Source organism: Phoenix dactylifera, chromosome 3 (genome assembly GCF_051530095.1).
Source record: "Phoenix dactylifera cultivar Ajwa chromosome 3, Ajwa_hap1_PhDact_Kaust_v1.1, whole genome shotgun sequence".
NCBI lineage: Eukaryota > Viridiplantae > Streptophyta > Magnoliopsida > Arecales > Arecaceae > Phoenix > Phoenix dactylifera.
In genome coordinates this window covers 50,607,739-50,634,140 of record NC_143192.1, presented here as the reverse complement: position 1 = coordinate 50,634,140, position 26,402 = coordinate 50,607,739, and the positions used below count along the sequence as shown (strand labels likewise).

General features: G+C 38.3%; 4 protein-coding genes across 6 annotated transcripts in view; 3 read left to right on the top strand and 1 right to left on the bottom strand.

The window, feature by feature from the left end:
• Nucleotides 1-281: 281 nt before the first annotated feature.
• Nucleotides 282-7,947, top strand: LOC103714566 (beta-casein (DUF760)). 2 transcript variants are annotated; one of them, XM_088718915.2, is made up of 4 exons: nt 414-579; nt 3,394-3,545; nt 3,800-4,080; nt 6,580-7,947. In XM_088718915.2, exons 3-4 carry the CDS (start codon nt 3,959-3,961, stop codon nt 7,370-7,372), a joined length of 915 nt encoding a protein of 304 aa, XP_088575041.2. In that variant the 5' UTR covers nt 414-579; nt 3,394-3,545; nt 3,800-3,958; the 3' UTR covers nt 7,373-7,947. The 2 variants fall into 2 exon arrangements, with proteins under 2 accessions (XP_008800077.4, XP_088575041.2); XM_008801855.5 differs by lacking the exon at nt 3,394-3,545 and having other exon boundaries at nt 282-579.
• A 4,755-nt stretch (nt 7,948-12,702) lies between these two features.
• Nucleotides 12,703-15,959, top strand: LOC103714567 (putative xyloglucan endotransglucosylase/hydrolase protein 30). Its single transcript, XM_008801858.6, has 4 exons — nt 12,703-13,058; nt 13,145-13,245; nt 14,295-14,503; nt 15,094-15,959. The coding sequence occupies exons 1-4, from the start codon at nt 12,869-12,871 to the stop codon at nt 15,611-15,613; spliced, it is 1,020 nt and encodes a 339-aa protein (XP_008800080.4). The 5' UTR covers nt 12,703-12,868; the 3' UTR covers nt 15,614-15,959.
• Nucleotides 15,960-18,206: 2,247 nt separating this feature from the next.
• Nucleotides 18,207-20,350, top strand: LOC103714568 (uncharacterized). Its single transcript, XM_008801859.5, has 4 exons — nt 18,207-18,369; nt 18,510-18,573; nt 18,682-19,106; nt 19,607-20,350. Exons 2-4 carry the CDS (start codon nt 18,516-18,518, stop codon nt 20,144-20,146), a joined length of 1,023 nt encoding a protein of 340 aa, XP_008800081.4. The 5' UTR covers nt 18,207-18,369; nt 18,510-18,515; the 3' UTR covers nt 20,147-20,350.
• A 2,348-nt stretch (nt 20,351-22,698) lies between these two features.
• The window catches only part of GRV2 (DNAJ heat shock N-terminal domain-containing protein), a 29,142-nt gene continuing 25,438 nt past the window's right edge, over nt 22,699-26,402 (bottom strand). For both annotated transcript variants that reach the window (XM_008801860.6, XM_088718914.2), the window contains exons 20-22: nt 26,204-26,327; nt 24,690-24,758; nt 22,699-23,106 (exon numbers count right to left, since the gene is read on the bottom strand). In XM_008801860.6, the coding sequence (XP_008800082.4) occupies nt 22,894-23,106; nt 24,690-24,758; nt 26,204-26,327 (406 nt within the window). In that variant the 3' untranslated portion in view covers nt 22,699-22,893. The remainder of the gene's footprint in view (nt 23,107-24,689; nt 24,759-26,203; nt 26,328-26,402) is intronic.

The following is a 26,402-nucleotide window of genomic DNA, read 5'->3' as shown; positions in this document are numbered from 1 at the left end:
ATTAAATTAGTAATTTTCCGCTTCTAGTTAATTCAACGAAAGACTTTGGTAAAGTGAGGCAACAGAATGAGTGGTAATCTGAGTCGGGCACAGGGTAGATTCAAAAATTATCATCCTAAATCTAACCATCAAATAGGTTAAAAATTTAAATCTGAATTTAATCATTTTATTAAATAGATAACTTAAGTGAGGTTATTTTTTTTATAAATTTTAAAATATATTTCTGGACTCGTAAATATACGTAAGGTGAGTTTTTAAATATAATTTCAACAAAGGGTGCCATGTGGAAAAAGGAAGCTCGAGAATTGAAAAATCTGGCTACTATTCGTTCCCGACGGCTTTTATTCTTCTTCGCCTCGATTTCGAGATTTTCCCCTGGGTTTCTATCGCTCTGGTAAAAAGAAAAAGAAAAAGAAAAAAAGAAGATCGCAAAAAATGCGGACTTGGGGCGCCTCGACGGATACTTTAATGGTTCTGCCGTGCTCCTCGTACTCCGTCGCCGGATTCCGGCCACCGCCGGTGGACTTGAAGCTCCTCCCCTCCCTCTCCTCCGACTCTAGGGCTGGCTTCTCGAACAAGGTACGGCTCGTCTAGAAACCCCTATCCTTCTTCCGCTTTGTGTCTTAGAACGAACCTCCTAAAAAAAAAAATTGGTGGAGATCTAATCCTGTATTTCCATCGTCTAAATTTTTTCGGTTTTCCAAAGGAGCTCTTGAAAGAATCCAGTATTGCTTATTCCTTATAATTAATTGGATTTGATGCTCGATCGTAGCTATCCAATTGATTTGGTTTGAAAAGCCCTCCTCTCGGATTTTTCTTGACAGTTTTTTTTCGCGACAAGAGTTGCGGTATGTGTTGTATTCTTGATGTCGAGATTCTCCGACACGACGAACTTGATTCATTTTGGTCCAAATTAATTCATTTTTCTAGGTTTTTCCTAAAAAAGAACGACTTAGAGTGCTTTGGTTTGGAGGGGCTAATCCCTACCTTCTACCCTATACCTACCCCCACCCCTCTAAGGGCTGACTCCAACTGGAGTCAAACCCCTTCCCCCTTGCCCAAGTGCAAAGGGATGATACCATCAGAGCAAGTGCTTAAGGATTAAAGATAGTAATGTGATGGTGGTGGTGTATTGACTTGTGGTAATCACCTCTAGTGATCATGTATGCGAGCTTGTGTGCGAGTGTGTGTGTGCATGTGTGAGAGAATGGGAGAGAATGGGGTTGAGAGTAGCACTGTAGTTGAGAAAGAAAGAAATATTGTGGGTGATGGATTAGAGAGAGAATTGCGGGTCATGGGATATTCGTCAATAATTGAGAGAGTTGAGAGTTGGAAAGCATGGGTTCCATGGATCATAAAAAATGCCATATCAGAAATGAGAAGATTGTGTTCAGATTATTACAAGATCCAAAATCAAAAGAGCATTTCTCCTTTTTTTTGTCTTCTATATTTGAGAGGCCAGGGGAAAAAAAGGCATAGGTAGGTTGTCTAATCAGGTGGGAATTGGGGCTTGTGGGTCCAGATTGCGCAATGGACTTAGGTGGTTATACGTGCCTTCTAATAGTCTGGGGGCATGTGTGCCCATGAAGTCATGGGTTCCCGTGGGCTTTTTTAGCTATTTTCTTGCCAAGAAGTCATGGCTAGACTTTTATTGGGAGTGCTTGCATGTGGAAACATTTGAATTGCAAATGCAATGCAGGTTTCTTTGGTTTTTGTTGTTTAGCTTATCTCCTTTCGTGGCATGTATTCATTAATTGTATTTAGATGCTAATTCCAATGTGCTTGAAATTATCCAACTATATAGCCATGTACTGTTAGTTCAATCTATGTGCAAATGCATGTCAAAAATCTGATGATTCCTTGTTTTCGCACCTATATGCTCAAAGTCAAAGTTGCTATGGTTGTCTTGGTGATGAAATCATAGTTTGCATCGATGAGATGACCCCTTTGCTCTTGGCAAGCATGTCTCTACTAAGTTGTTTTAGTTGGTTGAGCTTCTATTGCTTTTATTATCCTTGAAAGTATCCTTCCTTTTAGTGATAACAAATTAAATTTTTCTTTACAAGTTTGAGATCTTATCGTGTTTGTTTCTTTCCCTCTCCTTGCTTGCCTCTAAGAAACCTCCTTATGGAGTCTCATGCAAGGATTTGAGTCCTGTTGGAATGGGACGGCACCATTGGTACTCTGCTGTTTTGACAGGACACTGGAATGCGAGACCACTGTGAGACACTAGTTCTCTATTAAATCAGGATGCCTCGATCATCTCGATTATCCTGATCTTGGGACACACTGGGACAGTCAGGTTGGAGCAGACCAGGTCAGACCAGGTTGCTTTTTTTTGTTGTTAATACCTATTTTGGTCCATCCTGACTATACCATTCTGTCATTGTGTGTACCGTCCCAGGAGCAAACCAAGATAGAGCTCAATACCAAGATTTAGACTTTTGGTCTCATGCAAGTTCCTTCGTGACTGTGATTAGTTATATACCTTCTCGCTATGCCCTCCTCTTTTAGATGACATCTAAATGACACAATGCTTCGGACTTGACGAGCTCACCAATTTCAGGAGCACAAATTGTGCACACTATATCCATCTCTTTGAATCATTATAATAGTTTCTGCTATGATATCTGTCTACCTCTTGCCTATAAAGTACGACATTTCTGGGCATAATAATTTAAAACAAATGTCCAACTGACAGTCAGGGAATTTATTGATGGTGGCAGTTACTTCTCCATATTCTAACATCTGATTTTCATCTTCTTTCTCATAAGCCACAGAGCTGATGCCAATTGAAGGACATAAGTGGTCTTCAGATAAGAACTAGCAAGATTGTGTAGTGAGTTATAATGTCTCAAAAATCACTTGCGAGAACAGTGCCTGATCTTTGACACTTTAGAAAAATTAATTCTGTCTTCATTTGGATTTGTAAGTGACTATTTCTTCACATTTTTTTAATCCTTAAGGCTAAGATTTTTTTTTGGGAATAAAATATTGTGATGCTGCATTGCCCAGTGGAGATAAATGCTCCTTCTTGTGATTGTTTTGTTTGCGAAGTCTTGGCTTAAGTTCTTTTTTGACATGAAATTTTAGGTGTATGCACCCTCATAGTTCAAAGTTTGAGAAATATAGCCTTGAGGTAGATGTCTCAGGAATTGCTTGTTGGATCCTTATTTTCGATGTTAAATCATCAACTAAAAGTATTCTTAAAATTTCTTGGTAGTTTGTGCAATTATAAATGAATTTTCAGGATACATAGAACATTCCTTAGTTTCCTGCTTTCTGCTGCCAAAGTTTCAACATTCTTTCAAAGACATGTATATGAGCTGGGGAATGTGACAGTTTTGCAACTTTCAGTCACTTCACTCACTTGTAACAGTTTCTTCCTTCTAGCTCGCAAAAGAATCAAGCAGATGATAGCTTGGGATAAATATTTACCTGGCCTAGAGGGGTGCAAGGTTTTGGAGTATCTCGCCACATGATATATGAAACGGATCTAACATTTTTCAAGCTTGACATGGATGCTTATTTACTTTTGATAGCAGGCAAGGCTATATTTTTGTTTCCTAGTTGACTTCATTGCATATAAAAGGTGTTCTGTTTGTCATCATCCTTGGTTATGTGTTTTCTGCTACTTTCTTGTTTTGTTTTTCTTCATTTCTTTTTGATAAAGAGTTTGATTTACAAATTTGTCTGCCAATACTCCCTTTCCACTTTCATTTTGTTTACTGATGGTTTACCATACAACAACAACAAAAAAAAGGTTCTCTATTTCTCAGCTCATAATTATATTTTTCAGTGTTACTCTTCTGTTGGATGGCCCAATATTGGAGTTCAGTTAGAGAAATACAGAGCAAGAAGCTTAAAAGTGAAAGCATTGGAGAATTCTGGTGAGAACCATACACCAATAGCTCCTCTTCAATTTGAATCTCCAGTTGGTCAGCTTCTGTCACAGATTATGCAAACGCATCCACATCTACTTCCAGCAGCCATTGATCAGCAGCTCGAGAAGCTTCAATCAGACCGAGATGCTCAAAAGGAGGAAACTCCACCTGCTACTCAAGATCTTCCCCTTTACAGGTTACTCTTTAAATTTTGGCATCACCTTATTTTTTCATTTTTGAGAATCAGGATTTGATTAAGCAATTAAGCTATTCTTTACATTGAATACATGAAAAGCAATCCCAATCTTATAGAAGTTAATTGAATTGATGATGGCTTTTCTTGTATAAGAAGATTTTGATTGTAATTTGGCAATCAAAGCAGAGTTTATTTTACTTAATTTGCTGTGGTTCTACTCAGTGAATGTGCATTATCAAGCATTGCTTTTAACTTAGAGATGAGTTTTCATGTCCTCATTTAGATGTACTTTTCACTTACTAATTTTGTAGCATGTTTGTTTTTCTCTTTGGTGAAATTGTTTTCAAGCATAATAAATGGCATGCATGACACAATTTGTTTTTCTTGCTGGTGTCCTAATAAACTTTTTTGCTGGTACATGAGAATGATGAAGGCCAATTACGGTGCTTATTTAACTGTATCTAGATTAGCTAGATTCATATCATAAAACTACCTTAAATATCGGATGCTTGTTAACTATTTAGTCATAATTCGGATGCTTACAGCTTATCAGTCAGTTGAATGCTCATATTGAATGCTTGTGTGACATTTAACCATGCACATGTTAATGAGTTATTAAATGAACAGATCTCTTGAAAACCATTAATAGCTCAACATGCGAATTAAACATAGTGACATGAACATTCTGAATCTTGCTCTGATTTTAAACCTCCTCATTGATGTTTTCAGGTCCCTCTCAAATAAGTTATTGTCAATTTCTACCTCATGCCTTTCAAAAGCAATTAGTTCAATTAAGTATGTCCTGTATAATGATGCTTATTTTTTAGTTATTTATTGAATATTTAGTGCAGTTGCTATCTAAGCATTACTATGAAATGCCATCATAGTTATGTAATTTTAGCTCCATTGATAATACCACTTAATTTTACCAAGGAATCACTTGCATACTTCATAGACAAATACGATTCTTCGTGCTTTCTGTTGCTTCATGGCACAAAGAAATAATAAAGAAGGGAAAGAAATAAAAGAACACAGAGGAGGTGATTTGGGGCTTGCCCCAGTGGTCACACCCCCTTGCTTGGTAACAAGAGGTTCTGAGTTCATGTCTTGTGTGGTGCCTTCCCAAGTATTTCGTCTCCGGGGTAATTATGCTGCAGGTTGATTTCCCTCCCTTTGTCTTATAAAGGGAAAAATTTGCAAAGAGGAGGGAGGGGAAAAAGGAAAAAGTGGAAGAGAGAGATAGGAACATAGGGTGAAGGACTTAAAGTAAGGTCTGGCTCTTTTATTCAAAAAATGGAGGCTAAGTGATCAAAATACCAATCTAGTAGTTCATGACATTGTTACATAATTATGAATTTTGGGCCTCAAATTTTCTCGAATACAACCCAAATGTTGAAATATTGGCCATATAACTGACAACTTAAGAATGCAAATTGCAAGTTATTTAAATCACATATTTTAAACTCCAGAATTTTTCCCTTCCTTTGCTTAGATAGTATTCTCTTTCTGTGATGCACAAAGCTTGGTGTACTTAGATGTGCTTAAAGTAACTGTCAAGCATTGTAGCATGTCAAGTATTCATCAGTTTTAAAACTGTATTGTTTACTTTTAACTTTCAACTAAGGTTGTGTTTGGATGTCTGCAACTCAGTGCAAGTGAACCCTGGTTGCAGGTTCTGGTCCTTTTCCTTTGTTTGGATTGCTTTAAGTTGACCAAATTCCTGTTCAATCCAACTACATTTTGGGGCCCTTTTACTATATTGTCTTATGGCCAAATTGCCTGTAAGACAAATAATTGCAGCTGGACAAGACTTAAGAGGCTTCTTTATGATGGGTTTGAGCCCCAACAAAGATAGTAATCAGTGGAGATTAATCCTTAATAGTACAACCAAACGCAGTTATAGTTCTCATTTACAGGCAAACAAATATGAGATTTTATTTTACTGTAACTGTGAAGCAATTAAACTATACACTGGAAGTGTAGTTGCAAATGTAACAACTACAACCATATGCAACCCCAACTACATGCATATCCAAACTGCAGCAAAATGAGCATACCCAAGAAAGTGGCTTCTATAATTGCAAGTTGTTGGGTGAGTTCGACGATTGTTTATTTTCACGTTTGCTGATAATAAGATGGACGAATTGACACAAAGAATGTTGGAGCAGCCAGTTTAAAATCACTTTCACCATCATCTATGCCATATCTCTGTGCGAAGTGCTTTGTTTAGCTGATTGCTATCAAAGAGTAAACAAAAAAATTAAAAAAACTAACTAAACAAGACCAATGACAACAAAGGAAAATTACGCCCCCATTATAGATTGGAGGGTTTGAGGACTTGAGAATCATAACTTTATTGGACCTAATTACCTTTCATTAGCATAGTAAATTAGAAGCTACGTTTGTATAATGATTTTGCAGAATTTTCATTCCTTTCCACATAAAATTTCATGGTCTTTACTGACATTGCACTGGCCAAATCTACTCATTAATCTATAGGAGAATTGCTGAAGTCAAAGCTAAGGAGAGGCAGAAGGCATTAGAGGAGATTATCTACTGTTTGATTGTGCAGAAATTCATGGACAATGGTATTTCAATGATTCCTGCAATATCACCAACTTCGGATCCTAATAGTCAGGTGCACTATTGGCCCAACCAAGAACAGAAGCTAGAAGCAATTCATTCGCCTGATGCTTTGGACATGATCCAAAGCCATCTCACTCTTATTCTGGGAGAGAGGGTAGTTGGTCCTCTGAATACTATTGTCCAAATAAGCAGGCTGAAGCTTGGTAAGCTTTATGCTGCCTCCATCATGTATGGCTACTTCCTCAAAAGAGTGGATCAAAGGTTCCAACTTGAGAGAACTATGAAAACCCTTCCCACAGACACTAGGCAACAAAGAATATTTGATGACTTGAAACCTAACCCGCTCTGGGACCTGGAATCTATGGTGCAAATTTCATCAGATGATGATGGTTCTGATGGTGAAGACTCCAAATCTTATAGATTAAGATCGTATGTGATGTACTTGGATGCAGAGACATTGCAAAGGTATGCAACCATAAGATCCAAGGAATCTATTTCATTGATTGAAAAGCAAACACAGGCTTTATTTGGAAGGCCAGACATAAGGATTGCTGGAGATGGATCCCTTGATACTTCGAATGATGAATTGGTGGGGATAACATTCACTGGCCTGACGATGTTGGTTTTGGAGGCAGTTGCATTTGGATCAATTCTATGGGAAGCTGAGAGCTATGTTGAATCCAAGTATCATTTTGTCACAAGCTGAATGTACGTTGTTGATGTTCTTAATTCTCATTAGTATATATTTGACCGGATTCTGGATAAGTTATGTTGAGCCAAGTCATGGAAATCAATGTAGCCTAACAAAGCAAGTCTTAACGGGATGGAGAAAATGCCATTATATATGGTGGCATTTGGATACCAACTCGATGCAATCTCCAATCTTCTCTCCATTTCTAAAACTGTCCAATGCAAATCCTGTGACTTGAGATCTTTTCACAATCCTACATTTGCAGTGAGCACGCTAGCAAAGACAGCTGTTGGTCATGCTACCACATTTTTATGTTGTTAAACTGAAGGAGGGAAGAATGTGATGGAGCAAATCATGAAAGGCATCTTGACAATTTTGAATACTGCAATGCACAGAAGATTGTGTAAAATTTTAAACTTTTATGATCATATGCATATTCTTGTAACTATTTTCTTTCTCTGTACATCATATTAAGGCTAAACTTAGTTAGCATGTACTTGCTGTGTTTCTTAGTTTAGTCAATAGATTGAAGTAAATATATTTTAGAAAATATTATAATAAATATGTTACCAGATGTTATTTCTTGTGAAGCTGAAACATGTTCATTCAGTTAATCCACAATGCATGACATTTTATGGCTTCCTTCTTATTTGCCATTCATTTCTTGAGTTGGCAACCGTGTGGGGGAGTAGGAAAATGTAACTTGTAACCTTTTTTTTTTTTTTTTTTTCAATTGCGGAGCAATCATTCTTGATATATATATATATATTTTTCAGATGGTGGGGGCATAAAATGATTTTTTTTTAAAAATCCACAAAATAAGGTATTATATACATTTCCTAGTATTGTTATTTGTAGGGAGCTGCGAACAAGAAGCTTTGTTTTCAATTATTTTCCCTGCATCACATTTGTTGGGGTTGCGTCCTACATATGCATTCCCGGTGGATGCTCTCTCTTCCATTCGCTGTTTTAGTTTTCTTGGGAAATTATGACTCATGAATGTCAAGCTAAAACAGAGTTCTAAAACCAGTAAGATCCACAATACATTACCCTGGGTTTCATGTGGTTTTGTATAATTTAATTTATACCCTGATCTGTCCCAGCTCAGACAAGAAATTTTTTGCTTCATAGACTATGATTTGTGTCCTAAATTTTGTAACCAGGTTGCGTCATGTGATTTAAATCATCCAAAACCAGATTATAAACCAAAATTCCAACTAGTCACCATCGCTGCCGTTACTAAACCTCTGACCATGAATATGACATAACAGTAATTTTAAATAGATATTCTTCCTTTTTTTGGGATAAATATAATCACTTTGGCTTAGAGGGAGAGTTCTCTCTTTGTTTAAGAGAGATTAGTTTGGTGTAGAAACTAAAAGTGAGAATGTATATAATCTAAACATATTTAACCTCTCAAACAAATTCTTAAAAGATCCCAACATCACAACTATCCAACCTTTCTCCTCTTATCCATGAATTTCACATGCACAGTCCTTGGCCAATTTGAGTCCAACATGGCAATCCAATCAAACCATCGAGTCAAATGGACGACCTAACAAATGCAGTCCAAATCCTCCATTCTTAATTTAGAAAACAACATGAAGAACGGGTCAAGGTTCCTGTGAGCCCACAGATAAAGTGAGTCGAAGAAGAAAAAGAGGGCACTATTCCATGCTCTCTACGGTCTCTCCAGGCCTTCTCCACTGTCTCAAGCTTAACCCGGTTGGCCCACCTGACTGTTCCTCCCCACCTTATTCTCTCCTTTGCGTGTGGACAGCTGTCGAGTTGCCGAGCCTACTTACAATTCCAACGAAGACGTTATCCTCGTGTTTGCGTCCTATCCAGAATAGAACCAGAGCCTATCTCGCGGTGGTTAGGACGTCCCTGGGTTAGGCGGCCACAGCAGCGACTGCATGGCCCCACCTGGGGAGCTCCAATCAGCTAGAGACGCGTATGAGAATGGCGTCTTCTTCCACGCGTCCCACCTGGCGTCTGGAGAACAAGTGGCTTTTGGAAGGTGGCAAGCCGCATCAGTAGGTGCACCCGAATAGTTATCAAGTAGAAAAATTAGCAAAAAAAAAAGAAAAAGAAAAAGAAAAAGAAAACTTTGTTTTCTATGCTGGTGTTTGCTTACTAATTCAATATCACCTCATCCTCTCGTTTATTTCTTGAGTTTTATCCAAATACATAATTATAAAGAAAAAAAAAAATACTTACTAAAACCATCCGTGAGTCAGAGAGATGAGAGACGGCGAAATTTGGCTGATTGGAAACGGTAGAAGAGCAGAGAAATTTTGCCGGTTTTAGGGCCCACGCGGGAACGCTTCCTCGTTACGAAACTGAAGACGACGAGGCCAGCGTGGGGTAAATAAATGAAAACCGGCAATCCGTGACGGCTGGTTTGACGACATCTTTGAACGCATGGCAGACATTCCTCATGAGATTCTTCGCATATTAGCCACCCGATGGGCCTCGGCATTAATAAAAGAAGGAGATGAGAGCCATTGATTGGATGGTCCCCTTTGGTGGCAAATAAATAATGAGATGAGAGCCATTGATTGGATGGTCCCGTGGGTGCAACATCTGTTCCAGGTTGGAAGCGTTCAATATTTTGGTAAAATTACGAAGAGACCCTGCCAATTTGAGGGTATTAATTAATAATTTGGTTCCAGAAACTGGATCTCTTGCTTCCACCGCCAGTCCTTTCGAATACAACCTGTTTGCGTTGTCCAAAGGGAGGTGAAGGATGGCGCGCCCTCACGCGTTTTTGCGTCCCTCTAGATGGACGCCAGTTAAATGCATCCAACTTAAAATCTGTACCCAATGATGATTGGATTCAACCACAATGGCGTGGTGTTTGGGGCATTACACTGTAATTGAGGTTATCGTTACTTTCTAATATTAGTTATTCTAAATCCAATTAAATCTTACTCATCTGTATGTTACTCTTTTTTTTTTTTTTGGTACACCAGCAATATACAATAGTCTCGCATGACCACTGCCTATTGAGTCAAAGGACAAGATACTCTACAAAGTTGGAGGAACAGATACAAAACGAGTCCAAAGAATCTCTCCAAATGATGAACAGTAAAAGAAGACAATCCAGTCAACAGCTTTATTCGTCTCTCGAAATACATGCATAATCTGGAAAACGTCACACTCCTGCAGCAACCGCCAAACGTCCTCTAGAAATAGATGGTCGAACACCCCTGACTTTCCTGTAGAATCCAATCAATCACCTCCACCGAGTCCCCTCCAGAATGATGTACTGGGCCTCTAAAACGTATGTTACTCTTCAAACAAGAAAAAAATATGTTATATAAGCGGGTACTAATCGAGATGGATAAATTTATAAGAAAATTTTGTGCCAGAAAATTTAGAAAGATGATTTTTAACTAAAACAATATAGTAATAATAATCAATAGAAGTAAAGTGACTCACATAATTCCAAATTTAAATTTAGCCTTTGCTAGATGAAATATTGACCACTCCTTTAGAGAACAACTTAAATAAGGAATAAATACAAGATATTATTTGCTTATTGTTTGGGATGAGAGATTAAGAAATAACAGATTTTTCTGAGAGTAAATTTTAAAAATTAATTTTTAATTTAAATAACTTCGAGTCCACCATAATTAACATTTCCTCATGTTCAACATCATAAGATATTTCGCAAGGGAGATTATGCATTCATTAACGAAAATTAAGAAAGACCAAAACGGTTGGTGGCAAATGGGAATATATAAAAAAATAATTTCCATAATGATTAAGTGGTGGAAGGTAGGTTTAATGTCTTAATCAATATATAATTATTGTCCTGTTGATGCTAATAAGATCATAAACTGATAAATAAATGGAAAGTCCAGCATGGCAATCGCGTGCCGCCGTTAGCGTGCAACGCGGTCTCCGGTTAGCGCGGAAATAAACCTCCCCACTTCCACCATTGTTCCTAGGGTGGTTCTATATACACCCCCCCTATTGCTAAGGACACCCCCCAAAAACCAAAAAAAAAATACCCAAACTAACCTTTAGTGTAATTACCATATTGCCCTTGAAATTTTCTCATACACCCCCCTTCCTCCTCCTCCGTTTCGTTTTGAAAAGAAAAAAAAAAAACACGTCTCAAACCCCCCTTAAACCCCTCGATCCATTTACATCGTTTAGGCGATCTTTGAAGGAGATTTAAGCCCCATTCGAAGCATGGACAAGCAACTAGTGATTTGGGACGAAGAATCGGCCGCAAAGGTACGTGTTCCACCTTGTTTCGAAATTTTTTTTTTTCACGGTTCGTGCTCCGTTCGGCACTGGATCGCCGAACAAAAGGCTTCTGTTCGGCTGAACAGTGCCGAACAGAAGCCTTCTGTTCGGCAACCCTCAACCGAACAGATCTGTTCGGCTGCACAGTGCCGAACAGAAGGCTTCTGTCCGGCACTGTTCAGCTGAACAGAAGCCTTTTGTTCGGCGATCCAGTGCCGAACGGAGCACGAACCGTGAAAAAAAAAAATTTCGGAAGAAGCCGGCGAGGTGGTTCCGAGAGAAGCCGGCGAGGTGGTCGGAGATCGGGAGAATGCCGGCGACGAAAGGGAGAAGGGGGAACGGGGGGGGGGGGGGGTTTGGGCGTTGGCGAGGTGTTTTGGAGGGGAAGAGCGGGGTGGGGGGGGTTTGGGGGGTGTAGAGAGCAATTTAGGTGAGGGGGTGGGGAGGGTGGGGGGTAATTTAGGAATTTTTAATTTTTTAGGGGTGTCCTTAGCAAATGGGGGGGTGTAGAGAGTATTTAATTTTTTTTTAATTTTTGGGGGGTGTCCTGAGCAATAGGGGGGGTGTATATAGAACCACCCTTGTTCCTACGCCAAAATGACCACAACACCCTCATAATACTTTCGACAATCATGCGAATACATATGTTTAGATGTTCTTGAAAGATTTTGGTAGAAAACTTCTTACATGGTTTCAAGTATATTTTTAAAGAAGCCAACAAAGCTGCGGATATGAATGGCTGCCTATATGGCCAGACTGAAAAAAAGAAATTATTTCGGACATTCCGCGATCTTTTGTTTTATTGAATATATTCATGCATATAATATGTAAAATATCTATTTTAGCAAAAAAAAAAAAAATCACCCGAATACAATCCTGATAAGGGTAAATTCGTCAATAAAAATGTCAAAGCTGGACACCGGTGCAAGTTAACGTCATGTTTTGTAAGCACCTAACGAGGAGGCTTTCCACCGAAATTCCCAACGAAGCTCTCGAACTTTCAGAGCCCATTGATCCAACGGTCAAGATCGACAGATGGTTGTATCCTGGTGGCAATCTCGTAAATTTGTGGAGAGAATCGATCTCTACGAAAAGGGTGGTGGCCAGATAAGGCGGTCAAAATACTGTATCCCCAAACCTTCCATCTCTGTCTCTCCGCCTCCAGCTTATAAAGCCGGCGAGACGCGAGACCAAGAGCGATCGAATAGAACAAAATTAGAAGAAAAAAATACGAAGAGGAAGGTAAAGATCATGGCGATGGCGATTTCAACGTTCTTGACGGCGCTGGTCTTCTTTTTTGGCGCGGCGACGGTGACGGTGTCCGGCTTCAACGTGACGACGCTCGCCTTCGACGAGGGCTACTCCCACCTCTTCGGGGAGGGCAACCTCGTCCGTTCCTCTGACGGCAGGACCGTCCGCCTTCTCCTCAACCGTTACTCCGGTAACTCTTCTTCTTCTTCTTCTTCTTCCTCCTCCTCCTCCTCCTCTCCCTTGCCGTTTAACTTACGTCTCCGTTGTTGGGATTAGGTGCGGGTTTTATATCGTCGGATCTCTATCACCACGGCTTCTTCAGCGCCTCCATCAAGCTGCCGTCAGATTACACGGCGGGAATCGTCGTCGCCTTCTATGTGAGTAACGCCGTCCGTTTATTCCTTCTTGCTTCCCTTTATTCGTCTGTTCATACAAGCTCGCCGGAATAACTTTTCCCAGCGGCCGTCGTCACCGTGAAATGACCGAAATGCCCCTCTCTTTAGACATGAACTCGGCGTAGTTTTTTTTTCTCTCTTCTTTAAAATATTTCTGGTCTAAAGGTAAAGTCGGCGTTTTACGCAAGTTTTAATTCCTACCTCATCGACCACCCATTAATTGTAGTTGCCGAAGCAAGGAATCATGGTAAATTGAAAGAAGTGTTAAGGTTATCTTGATCTTGTGGCATGCAGAGGTTGACAGGGGGTTTTGATATCTTCCAAACCCTTCTCTATTGGTCAAGTGCTCATGGTCTATCTGGGGGTTGTCTAGAAACTGGATAGCAGGTGGAATGATCTGTCTTTGAGATCATAGGTGCATGTAGTTAAGTTGAATTCCTGCTGCATAAAAAACTCAACAACAAATTCATGTTGTGAAGTTGTAATATTGGTTATATATATATGTACACCCATCTTTTCTGAATGGTTCAGAGGGTACTAATTGGGGCATGGACCTTTCCAAAAGGCAGCAGATAGAAATACTTTATTCCTGTCATCATAATAAGTTATTGTCTGTACCTTGTCCAAACCCATGTGTTCCCATAGTAGCCTCATCCAACTTTGCAATGCAACTTGCTAGAGTTAGCAAGCAATATATGTGGCTGGAAGTAGCTATTTGCAATTTTAAAAACAACACCCTGTTTGTTAACTTACTTGAGAGACTATATTGCTTAAAGAAGTACATCAATTTTAAGTATATATATACAAAGGAAACTAGGCATGCACATGAAAGTTATAGTAGCGTACGCAAAGGAAGTAATAGTTTATAGAGCTTTTGGGTATTATGAAGCGATAAGTTTGAAAACCCACATGGCTTTGCTGATGCAGTACTAGTTTATCGTTTCAAGTCAATGCTTAAAATGTTGGTTAGGTGATTAATGACTGTGATTAATGGGATTTTTTTTTTCTTCCGTGCTTTGGAACTGATGCAGACATCTAATGGGGATATCTTTCCAAAGACACACGACGAGCTGGACTTCGAGTTTTTAGGCAACATTAGAGGCGAGAGGTGGAGAATCCAAACCAATGTGTATGGCAATGGCAGCACCAGCCGAGGCCGAGAGGAGCGCTACGTTCTCCCCTTTGACCCCACCAAGGAGGCCCACCGCTACTCCATCCTGTGGACCGCCACCCACATCATGTATGTCTTTGATCCCACCCTTCTATGATGCATGTCTTGGAATTCTTATTGCTATAATAATTGAGAAAGTTTTAGTTGGGGCAAGGTTATTTTTGTCATTCGAGCGTGAGTCTTTCTGCATGGTTTGTGATTGGAGTGCGAGTTGCAGCCGATTGCAAGCCATTTCCTTGTTTTGCTTCTGACCAACGTACCCTTTTCCATGCATTGCTTACGTCCATTGTGGTGTTGGTGCTTCTCATCTTTTCATTAGGGCCCTATTAGGAACACTATATCCTTGATTCATTGATCCTTTTGAGCAAAGAGTTATTCTTCTTCTTCTTCTTCTTTAACCGAAAAACGACCGAAGACTCAGGCTAAAATGCTGTTTTAATTGTTGCACTACAGATTCCTAAGTATTAAGCAAGAGTATTTTGGTCTTTCTTGACCAGATGCACTCATGCAAAATTCACGTCCACTATCATTAACTAAATGTAGTTGCGCAATAGATCATTTTCCCCCCGTTCTTGATTGTTTTATAAATTAAAAAGATCTATAGAATCATCAACAGCAGCTAATTTGATGGTTTTTTGCTGATAATCGGCAATGTGCAGCTTCTACATCGACAAGACGCCTATAAGAGAGGTTGTCCGCAGCGACGCCATGGGCGGCGATTACCCATCCAAGCCCATGTCCCTCTATGCCACCATATGGGACGGCTCTACGTGGGCCACCTCCGGTGGCAAGTACAAGGTCAAGTATAAGTACGCCCCGTTCGTAGCTGAATTCTCCGACCTGGTCCTCCGCGGCTGCCGCATCGATCCCATCCAGCCAGTGCCGTCCACCGATCATTGCATGGAGGCCGACGGTGACCTCATGGCCGCCGATTTCGCCATCATGACACCCCGGAAACGCGCGGCCATGCGTCGGTTTCGTGAGCGTTACATGACCTATTCAGTCTGCTACGACGCCCTCCGGTATTCCGGCGCCTTACCGGACTGCAGCATCATCGCCTCGGAGCAGGAGAGGTTCTGGGCATCCGGCCACATCAAGTTCCCGGCCCGCCGGCGCCGGTCCAGGCGCCAGAGCCGTATGCCGAGTGCTGCTGACCGCATGAGTCAGCCCATTGTCTAAATTAATCATTAATTGGTTGAGTACATATTGTTAGGTGGTCGATGGAACAGTAGTAGTTCAGTTCCTTTCTCCTCTTATGATTCTCTCTGTCATCATTGGTTGTATGTAAACAGTGAAATAAGATGCAAATAGGATTCGTGGATTCCTTTTGTTTTGGATTGCCAGCTGGTAACCCTAGTTATAGGTTTTAATGATTGGTTTTTGTTCTTTTTTGCAGTGTTTTACCTTCAGTCAATTTAAGGATAGATGTGGCTTTAGATTTCTGATTTATGTCAGATGGACTTGTAATTATGAATGAAGAAGGGCTAATTCACGTACTATACATAGTTTATTCATGCGTACAGAATTTGGTAGATGATTTAAAATGATACATGAGTTGCCATTAATTTGGTTTTGGTCCTTGATGGGCATGAGAGCATCAAAAGTCCTATATGGATATATATGTCCTTCAGCAAAGATGAAGAGTAAATTAAGGAGGGTCACTTGCACCACTTTCCATACCCAATAGAAAGCCTCTGATGACTTGGTTAACTACTTGGGCATGTGGCAGTTGGCATTAAACTTGGATTGACAACCATTGAACCTAGCTTATACCTGACACTGTCTCCATTGTAAGGTTAGGCAAGGCCCACGATATAAGCTATTGATGTTTCTCTCACATTCTTAAAGGAAAGAGGAGAAGAGGTGGGCCATGGCTGTCCCTTTAAAGGGTTAGATGATGGGGTGAGAGTGGTGGATCGGGGTTTGGCTAATCATTTCCTTGTTTGTTACGGATCCTCATTTCTTTCTGTGTGTCAGTGTGCGTGTGTTTGTGGAGGGGAGTTGGAAGTTGAGCTGTTGCCAAATAATTACATGGGGTCAGGAATTGGGATGTCGCATGCAAACTTTAATAAGTTATTCCGAAAGAGTTAGGTGTCCAACGTTTTGCAAAGATTCGGATTGGAAGGACATGAAAGCCAGGCATATATGCACATACATGTATGCATATACATACACACACACACACACACACATATATATATATATATATATATATACATATATGTACATATATGTACATATATGTACATATGTACATACATATGTACATATATGTACATATATGTACATATATGTACATACATATGTACATATATGTACATATATGTACATATATGTACATACATATGTACATATATGTACATATATGTACATATATGTACATACATATGTACATATATGTACATATATGTACATATATATATATGTACATATATATGTACATATATATATATATATACACACACACATTTACATACGTATGTATGTATGTAAATGTGTATATATATATTTACATACATATATACGTATATAATAGATGCAATTAAGTATTTCATCCATTTTTCACTTATTGATTCAGAAGGATCGTTTGATCCACCACGGACCAAATTGGCTACTTTGAATAGGTTTAGATAAACTTCAAGAGAAAGATTACCCACATCCAAGACTTAATAGAGTACTAAAACTTTCAGAAGTTATAACTTCTGGTTCGGGAAAAAAATAGTAATGTAATTGAAAAAGAAGTTAGTATATGAGTCAATATCTAGCTTCTATTCAAATTAAAAAAGTTCTAAGGTATTTTAATTATTTTTACAATTTATATTTTTGTTTAAGTAGGAGATAAATCTAATACAATTTGAGATGGACTTCACTAGCATGAAAAAGAGAAATTTTTTATCCTCTTTTAACTAGAAGAGAAATCTAGCTCAAACAAAAAAAGTGGACCTTTATAGAATAGGTAAATTTCTCCTTTTTGAGCTAGAAAAAGAATCTAACTAAAATAAAGATATCACTAGTATACATAGAAGGCGTATGTTATGATTTTAGAAGGAAAATAGAGGGAGAGGAAGTAAAGAGTGTAGATTCTATATTCTACCACTAAAATCCCAATAGAGAAAATAAAAGCCAAAAATATAGACTCTACTTTCAATGTATAATATATATATAATTTATGGATTATAAAAAATAAAAAAGTAAGGGATTCATGGCCTCACTTTCTAAAATTTTTATTATTTATTATTTTATTCAAGAGATTCGAGTTTAACGTATTGAAAGAATTCCTCCATCCTTCTGATTGGATCACTTTTATTTGATACCTCTGGAATCCATAGAGGCAGTTGCAATCAAAAACCAATGCTTGAATTATGAAAACAAAATTTTTTTGAATAGATGGCTCTCATTATTTTATAAAATTCTTGCTAGGACAAATTACATTCTACAGAGTGTGATATGATTTAGGTCCTATCCTAGAACCTGATCAATCATGATTGGCCAAACATGTTTTATTCTAAACACCGGTCCGACCTAAAAATTCACAAACCGGTCCGACGCATACCGCGTCATGTTCAGAGAGCACTTTCACAGCCCAACCTATCATGATTCCAGAAGGGCTAAAATGAAACTTCCGCGCACATCCCCTCTCAACGGCTAGTTTTTAGTAAGAAAATCCTTCACCGAATCCGGATATCGGAAATAGTGATATCCAGGTATGCACCCCCTCAGCCTCCAACGGTCATATTACCGTTGGGAACCCCCCCGATTCAAATCTTTTAAAAACCCTGCACCAGTTCTCCCCACCCCTCACCTATTCCTTCTTCGTTCCTTTCTCCTCCTCCTCCTCCTCCTCTCTCCATCAAGCCCAAAGTCTCCTTCCCTTCCAAAGCCCACGATCACCGGCGAGAGTCCGACCAAACGCTTCCGGATTCCTGCGTTTTCCGGTGAGGAAGAACCCATTAGATCCCTCGTTTGCTTGTCTCTTTTGTTCCAATATCCTCGCTTCTCTCCAAGAATCTGAAATCTTGTGCTTCTCTGATGTCTTTTTTTTTCTTCTTTTACGTGAATTTGTTTTGTTTTTCAGGCGGCAATGGAAACCCCATCATCCTTGAGAAGGGTCACAAGATCTCAGGCCTCTGCTGCCTGCCGTAAGCAAAATCCTTTCTTTTATTGTACGAGAGACCGTTCTCATTATCTCATCCTTCTGTCATATGACTGACTGGATTCTTGTTACTTCCCTCTTTTTCTAAATGCAGAGAAGAACATGCAAGAAGATGCCTTTTCAAGATCAAGAAACGGCGAGCGTTCTGCACTGCTCGACATCACGAACGATTCTCCCATCGTGGGACTTGCAACGGGAAGCCTGGTCGAGAAGACTCCTTCGTCTTCGGTGGTCAGGAGCCGAGTTCGAGCCAAACGGACTCCTGGGTCAGGCGAGGCGTTGCTCCGGAGCCAGGTGAAGACACTCCTGCAGAAGGTGGAGGAAGAGGCTGAGCTTGTCAATAAGCTTCCTCCGGGGCATGCGACATTCCTCTTAGGCCTTCCGATTTCACCAGCGCAGCTTCTTGCTCCCACGCCAGCCAACACACCTTACATCCCTAACATGCCAGGCTTGGAAGAAGGTGTTCTGATCGATGCTAAGATGCCTTGTGTTACTGAAGATATCCCAAACCCTCAGCAGGTCTGAATGATGTTTTCTTTTTCTTTTTCTTTTCCCACTTTTCTTTCCCTAATTTCCCCCCCTTTTGTCCAAGCATCCCTGTGGCCTTTCTTTTCTCATTTATTATCTTGAATATTACTGTTCTAAGTATTATTTTATTGCTTTTTTTCATGTTTGATTTTTGATTTATTACATGACCTGGTTTTCAGAAATTCAAGCTTTCCTTTAGTTGCTTCCCTTTATGCCTAGATGGGCTACTCAAGTTCTGACAAAATTCAAGATGGTTGTTATTTTATGATATCTCTTTGAGCTTAATTCTTCCATATCTCATTTCATTCATATACTTGGATTTGCTTTCTCCGCTGCTATCCTCTCAAACCAATCACTTATGTCTAATCAGATCATCTGTGCTTTAATATTCATCATATCATCCGCATCAAATTTTATCTAGGCTTGAAAGTTCCTTCAACATGTTTATATATATATTGCTTAACTGGTTTATATGTTTGTCAATTTCTCAGGTTGCTGCATCTCTGGAACCAGAGAAATCTCACCATTCTCAAGAATGTGTGATCAACCGAGCATTGCTATTCGATGACTCTCCTGGGAAATCAGAAATCTCTGATGCCTCAGCAATCTCTTCATCTCTGACTTACCAAGGGAGTGAAGGCAGTTACGCAGAGAAATCCCCCGAAGATGACAACTCTTCTATCTGGTCCCTTCAAGCCAATGCTGCAAGTATCCAAGAGGATGACGACGAAGATATTGTTGAAGATGAAGTCTATTACGAGGAAGCTGAAGATGATGTGGATGAAGAAGATGATGAGATTTTAAACGATTTGTGTAGAGGCCTGAGCAAGATGTCAGTACAGGATAAGGTGAGACTGCCTGAGTGCACCGGGAAGCACACACGTTTCATCTACAACAGTGATGACGAGATTGAAGGTGAAGAGGAGGAAGTCGCCGATGAGAAGGCTGTTTCTCCAAGCGTGTTGGTATTGAGGGGACTGCCTGCACCTAAGGGGAAGCACCTGCGCTTCCCAGAGGAAGATGAAGTTTGAAAGACCCATGGCGGCTGCTGCTGGAAATTGATATCTTGGAGTTAGTTATTTGGCTGTCTTTCCCCGACACCATCTGACTATCTTTTGTTTTTTATGTTTCAGATTCCAATTTCGTTTTTATTGTAGTTTTCATTTTTCATAGGATAACTGGCGAAAAACAAATGCAATTCATCTGTTCTAATAAAGCAGCATTTTGAAGGTTCATATTTTGATTTGGAAACATATTTCTCTGGCTAGTAGATGTGCAATTATCTTGGATAGGAAGAAAGGAAAGCTTAAGACAATTGAAGCCACATAGGAATGGCAGGTGACCTGTTGCATAAAATGCTTTCACAAGAGATCCTAACTGATCTTTGTCTTGCAGTATTCTTCATCAGTTCTTGGAAAGCAGTGTCACAGGTGGTAATGTAGCCTTTTTCTTTTGAATTTGAGGTAAGTTAACGGTGGTAATCTCCTGTTTCAGAATTCAGTAGCCAAGCATCCAACACGACTGTAATTCCTAGGCTGCCTCCTGAGATGACTTGTAACAATTGAGAGGCTGCAACTATAACAGAATCTGCTGTATTTATATGATTGCACATCTTAGTCTGTTAGATTGATGACTTGATGCAGTTGGAATGTTTGGTTGATTAATATAATTTGATAAGTAATTTAGAAACAAAGGTCATGTGGTGGTACCACTATTGCTGGTTCCAAGCCTGAATGACATGGACATGTCAAATGATTAGTTTAGTAAAGTTAAACCAAAGTAACTAGAATAAGACCCAAGGATTGGTTTAATAAAAGACCTAATAAAAACCAAAACTTAAGTATTATCTTGGATTTTGGTTGGAAGGAGAGAGACTTCCAAGTTTCAGCGATTCATAAGAGCTGGCTGAATGTCTCCTTAGGGGGCGTTTGGTATGGAGGGATCATCCCAGGATCAATGGTGATGTGGGTGGAAGTGATGAGATCATCGTGTTTGGTTGTACCACGGTAATCCTATATGGTAGTGATCCTAAATCACCTCCACTGCTTAAATCACCGTCCAACTCGGTGATGGAATACCCGTTCTTGAGGTCGGAAATCTAAAATCACCCCACTGCAGTGATCTTGGGTTGAAAGTTAAAAACAAAAATACCCCTCAATTTAGCAGAAAATTTGATATATCAATATATCATCAATATATTATGTCAATGTTATATATATATATATATATATATATATATATATATATATATATATATATATATATATATATATATATATATATATATATATATATATATATATATATATATATATTATATTAATGATATATATTATATTATAATATATTACTAATCATATTATTATCCTATTATTATTGAAGGATAATTTTAAATTATAGTAGAAATATATTATTATATTTTATATTTATATAATGAAAATATTTAATATATTACTCCTATTTACCTTATTTTTCTAATCAAAATAACTATTAGTATTAAAAAATCTATTATAAGTATAAATAAAGATATTAATTCTATAATGAAAAATAATATATTTTTATAAGATTAATAATTTATAGGAGTAATAAATATATTTTTATAGAATATATTAATAATTAATATATTGATAAATATATTAATATTTTATTATAATATATTTTATATGATTAATAAATATATGGTAAGGGCTATTAAAAGTAGAATATGTGACAAAATTATGGAGCTATTATAGAAATTAGCATATTGACTTACATTTTTGACTCATAAGAATTAAAAAAAAACACATAAAAAATTCATTTAAAATATATCAGACGTATTTATGGTATTATGTGGTCGGTGATCTTGGATCCCCATACCATACCAAATAAGTTACTTATAGATACTTGGAGATTTTTAATCACGAGATCATGGCTTACCAAAGACATTAATGTTCGATCACTGGAGATCAAATCACCCCAGCATTCAGATCACTGAAGATTTTAGATCACCGTGGTGATCCTGTTGGGGTTACCAAACGCCCCCTTAGGTGCTTCCATCGAAAAGACTTCCATATAAGTTTCCGGAGTAGGTTAATAGACTAAGGCATCAATGTTGTTTTGACTACTCTCCTGGTAAATGAGAATATGTTCTCCAACTCAAATCTGGAAAACTTCTTTTTCCAACATGGACACGAGTACTACATTCAATGTACCAACTAACAGCATATACAGACCTCTTCATCATAATTGCCAAAATACTAAACCACATCATACATTATTGCAATAATCAATGACCACTTTCACCATAAATTTTGTGAAAGATAAGAATTTATTCTTTCGGTCAACTTCCAAGAAAAAGAATTCACTCAGCGCAATGGCGCTTAGAAACAACTCGCTTATTTTTCTGGTAAGAGCAGCAGGGACCTGTATATGTGGCAATGCCCGTTTTGTTTAACAATTAATGGTTTTTTGGAACTTCAAGGTTCAAGCAATGTAACAACCAGAAAGTACCTCTACAAATTGGCTTTCCCTGTGAAAATCTTTTGCGGAAAACAAAAGAATCAAACATTTAAACAGAAACTCGATGATTACAAAACCGCACTCATTCAAAAACCCCCACTTATTTTGCAAGATATATGAACAGATATGATACAAAAGCTTGAACGAGTTCAGGCTTTACAAGTAAATGAATGGACCCCAGTTTTGCAAAAATCTGTACATTATGTACTGTATGACGAAGCAACCATATGGTGTATGATGCTGATTGGTTGTGGTAGTGTCAGCACAAGCATGAATTTCTCTATATCGGCCCATGGCTCCGCTTTTCATTAGAATTTGTAGCAGAAGCAATGGAAGGGAGCCTTGCCAGAGCAGGCTGTGATGGTGGAGCAGTAAGAGCATATGTGAGTCTTGATGATGAGCTTTCAATGAGTCCAGCAACCCCAGCAGCAGCAGATTGAGCATTTGAAGGAAGAAAAAGGTCGTGCTTCTGATCTTTATAAGCACTCCATACCTGTCAAAGATGACAAATATTTTTTCAGCAATGCAATTGCACAATAAGCATGACACTTTCTTTTTTTAATAAAAAAAAAACCCGCTCATTTCCCAAGAGCGGGTTGGAAGTAGAGCACAACTCTGAAGGTGACTTTTGAGGACTAAGCTGCACTGTTTCACTGGCTGTTAACATTAACCATTCAGTAGATTATGCAAAGCTTGCCAATATTTGTGGCTTATACAGGTTGGCGAACTGGAAAGATAACCCATGCAGACACAAAGCTTTAGGGTCTGTCTGCATGCCCGACTAAGATGTTCCTTGGTTGGTTAAACCCATCGGACTTCGGACGACCGAAACTAGGAGGAAGAGTAGAGGGCGGGAAAGATGAGATTAGTTCGAGTGGGAAGCCTAGCAGACAATCCATAATTTTAGGTTACCACATTCAAGCTGTGTCCCGCTCCAATAGAAACACATGGATTTATAGTCTTAGGGCCTATTTGGATATTTCTACAGGATTAGACTAAAAATTCTGCAGAAATTGGGCCTGGCCTGTCTAGTACTTTTTTTAAACTATGTCCACAGATTACATCTAGAATATGAGATTTAGCCCAGCCCATATCAACCGTCTCCTCCAGTCCATTCCTGTAGGATGGAAAAAAAAAAGATTGCACAGGATTATCCAAACGGACCCTTAATCACAAAAATTCCTTTTCCTCACTGTTAAGATCTTCTGGGCGCCAACCAAATAAAGAGCATTCCCTGGATAACCTCTATAGGAATCTAAACAGGCACAGATTGTCATAGTTCATATTCATATTCTATTTTACCATCAAAAAGTTAAATGATATAATACACATTAAACATGAATATTAAACATTTCACCTAAAGAATAATTTTCACTGTTGCAGAATCTTTGGTTCTCTCAGATATTGCTTTTATTTGGAATAATATTCTTCATATATATACCCACTAAAGTTGGCCTTTAATGAATTGATTAATTTTCTTGCCTCCCTTCTTGAAACCACCCACCATGGACCAACTTGGTTATCCCCCATACTTGGGACTCAGTAAAAAGAGTGATCAGACACAAATAAAGTGCACCAAGGAGCCATATCCCAAATTCAGAAATTGAATTTAAATTAAAACAAATAATTTCAAAAAGAAATATACACAAATAAGACATTCAACTGATTTGATATGTTAGAGAGAACATTACATTATCAAAAGGCTAAAGAGACAAATTTAAGAGTATCAATATGAACTCTCTTGCATTATAGCCTTCTAAGCAACTATTATGAATTACAACCTTGGATTCTTAACAACCTAAAAGTGTTTGCATCAACGCATACTCAAGTAATAGAAACCACTGTTCTTTTCTTTGAAAAACTAGAGGAACCTATTTTGTCACTGCCTGTTGTACAGGACAATAAAAAAATAAAAAAAACTACATGAACGCTTTTAGAATTAAGAGAATCAAAAAATTCATTAGAAAGATATGAAATCGTCCTCAGCAAAGCAAGTAATTAGGTAGATTGGCATAAAATGAAATTATTAAAATCCATAAAAAATTAAATTTAGTGGAAATAAATTGACAAACTTACATCAGAAGAATTCAATATGTCACGAACTTTAGCACAATGGGCACCCTCAGTTGCAAATGCATGCAACACCTGGATCAAAATGATAAGAGTTGTACCTTATTGAAGAATTAATTAAAATATCGCATGTGATGCTTCACAAAAAATAAAAGACATTTAATCGTGCAAGACTCAAATGTATCTGCACAAGAAAGACTCGAATGATGCAGAAGGCGGCAAAGCAGCATCCAGAAAAGATATATGCACCCAAAAAAGGTATTCTGCTTCAATACGTAATACGTATTTCCCAAACTTACATGAAAGCAATACAATTTATAAACACCTATCGCCCAAAGTTGTTTTTAGATTAGTAGTTCTACCATTGTTCTGTAATAGATAAAAAGAAATTAATTCCATGAAACCAAATTTAGACTCCGAAAAAGATGAATATAACAGGCAATAGTGCTCATGCTACTACATCAAGTATTCACCCTACCTATGAATACAGACAAGAAGAAATGTTGACTTTCTTTTGAGTAGATTTCAGACAACCTTGACAACTTCCTGACATGTCGGTATGCCTTTTTTCCAGAGCTGGTGCAATGCTGAACTTTAGATTACTGTCACACTTTCAACTTTCTTTGCTAATTCACATATCTTATATTAAACAAGCTCTGAACTTTCTGTTGAAGAAGAGAAATCCAAGAAATCTGTAATTTGATTATTCTTAGCTTCAATTTGTGAATTAAATTTGGAATAGTTTTGCATCATTTTGACTTATTTACAGGACATATTATTCAAGTTTCTGCACATAATACCCTACCGTGGTGCATGTAATTCAGCCAATATAACTGAAAATAATCTGGAAGTTTTTGAACCAGAACAAGAAGTTGTCCATTCAAATCTCTGATAATAAAACATAATCCAGCATTATGTCCATTTAATCAGAGTTTACTAACAAATATGCACACCAAACTTTTTCCATACTCTTGGTAATACAGCACCCCACTTCCAGCTCATGGGAATATATCATACTTCAATCTCTGGTATTCTCCAGATGAATCTGAACTTCCATTCATCATTCAGGACTAAAATATTTATTACTAGGGAACTCACATGTTTTCTACTCTATCTTCCTGCGAATATATCTCATGGACTGTGGCTTTGCTTGAAATTCCTATCAAAACTTACCTGTGGCCCTCTTCTATCATTTTTCATTTTTTGTCCCAACTTCTAACAAGCTTACCTGTGGTTCATGTCTAAAACTTTCTTTAGTAGTCATCATCCACTCATTTTACACATACTTCATATAAGTGCATATGTTCTTTCAATTCTATATGTCTGAAAATATGATCAAAGAAATTTAAAATTCAAAGAATCAATTTCAAACAAACTAATTTAGAGAAAGGATACAAATTTACTTGCTTGAGGTCTAATAAGACTTAAGGTGTAAAATTAATATCAATACCAATGGCGGTCATATTTCCCATTTGAAAATATGTAGCTAAATGTTTCCTGAGAAAAAAAAAAAAATTTACCTCTACTGCAAGCACACGCCCGATTGAAGCTTCAGACTCATTCCACTTCATTTGAGTGCAAAGTCCGTACCTTCCTCCAGCTCTCCAATCAAGAAGGCCAAGAAGTATTTCAACCAGACCAACCCTATAAAGTTCATGTTTGTCATTCATGGGAAAAGGATCAACATGGCATGTAACTCCAGTTTTTAAGATAACTATT

Bases quoted from the DNA above. Each gene is read 5' to 3' on its own strand.
- LOC103714568 (XM_008801859.5), top strand. From the start codon at position 18,516: ATGGAAACCCCATCATCCTTGAGAAGGGTCACAAGATCTCAGGCCTCT. The intron at 18,574-18,681 runs GTAAGCAAAATC...TTCTAAATGCAG, and splicing joins TCAGGCCTCTGCTGCCTGCC to AGAAGAACATGCAAGAAGAT. The intron at 19,107-19,606 runs GTCTGAATGATG...TCAATTTCTCAG, and splicing joins ATATCCCAAACCCTCAGCAG to GTTGCTGCATCTCTGGAACC.
- LOC103714566 (XM_008801855.5), top strand. From the start codon at position 436: ATGCGGACTTGGGGCGCCTCGACGGATACTTTAATGGTTCTGCCGTGC. The intron at 580-3,799 runs GTACGGCTCGTC...TATATTTTTCAG, and splicing joins GGGCTGGCTTCTCGAACAAG to TGTTACTCTTCTGTTGGATG. The intron at 4,081-6,579 runs GTTACTCTTTAA...ATTAATCTATAG, and splicing joins CAAGATCTTCCCCTTTACAG to GAGAATTGCTGAAGTCAAAG.
- LOC103714567 (XM_008801858.6), top strand. From the start codon at position 12,869: ATGGCGATGGCGATTTCAACGTTCTTGACGGCGCTGGTCTTCTTTTTT. The intron at 13,059-13,144 runs GTAACTCTTCTT...TGTTGGGATTAG, and splicing joins TCTCCTCAACCGTTACTCCG to GTGCGGGTTTTATATCGTCG. The intron at 14,504-15,093 runs GTATGTCTTTGA...GGCAATGTGCAG, and splicing joins TGGACCGCCACCCACATCAT to CTTCTACATCGACAAGACGC.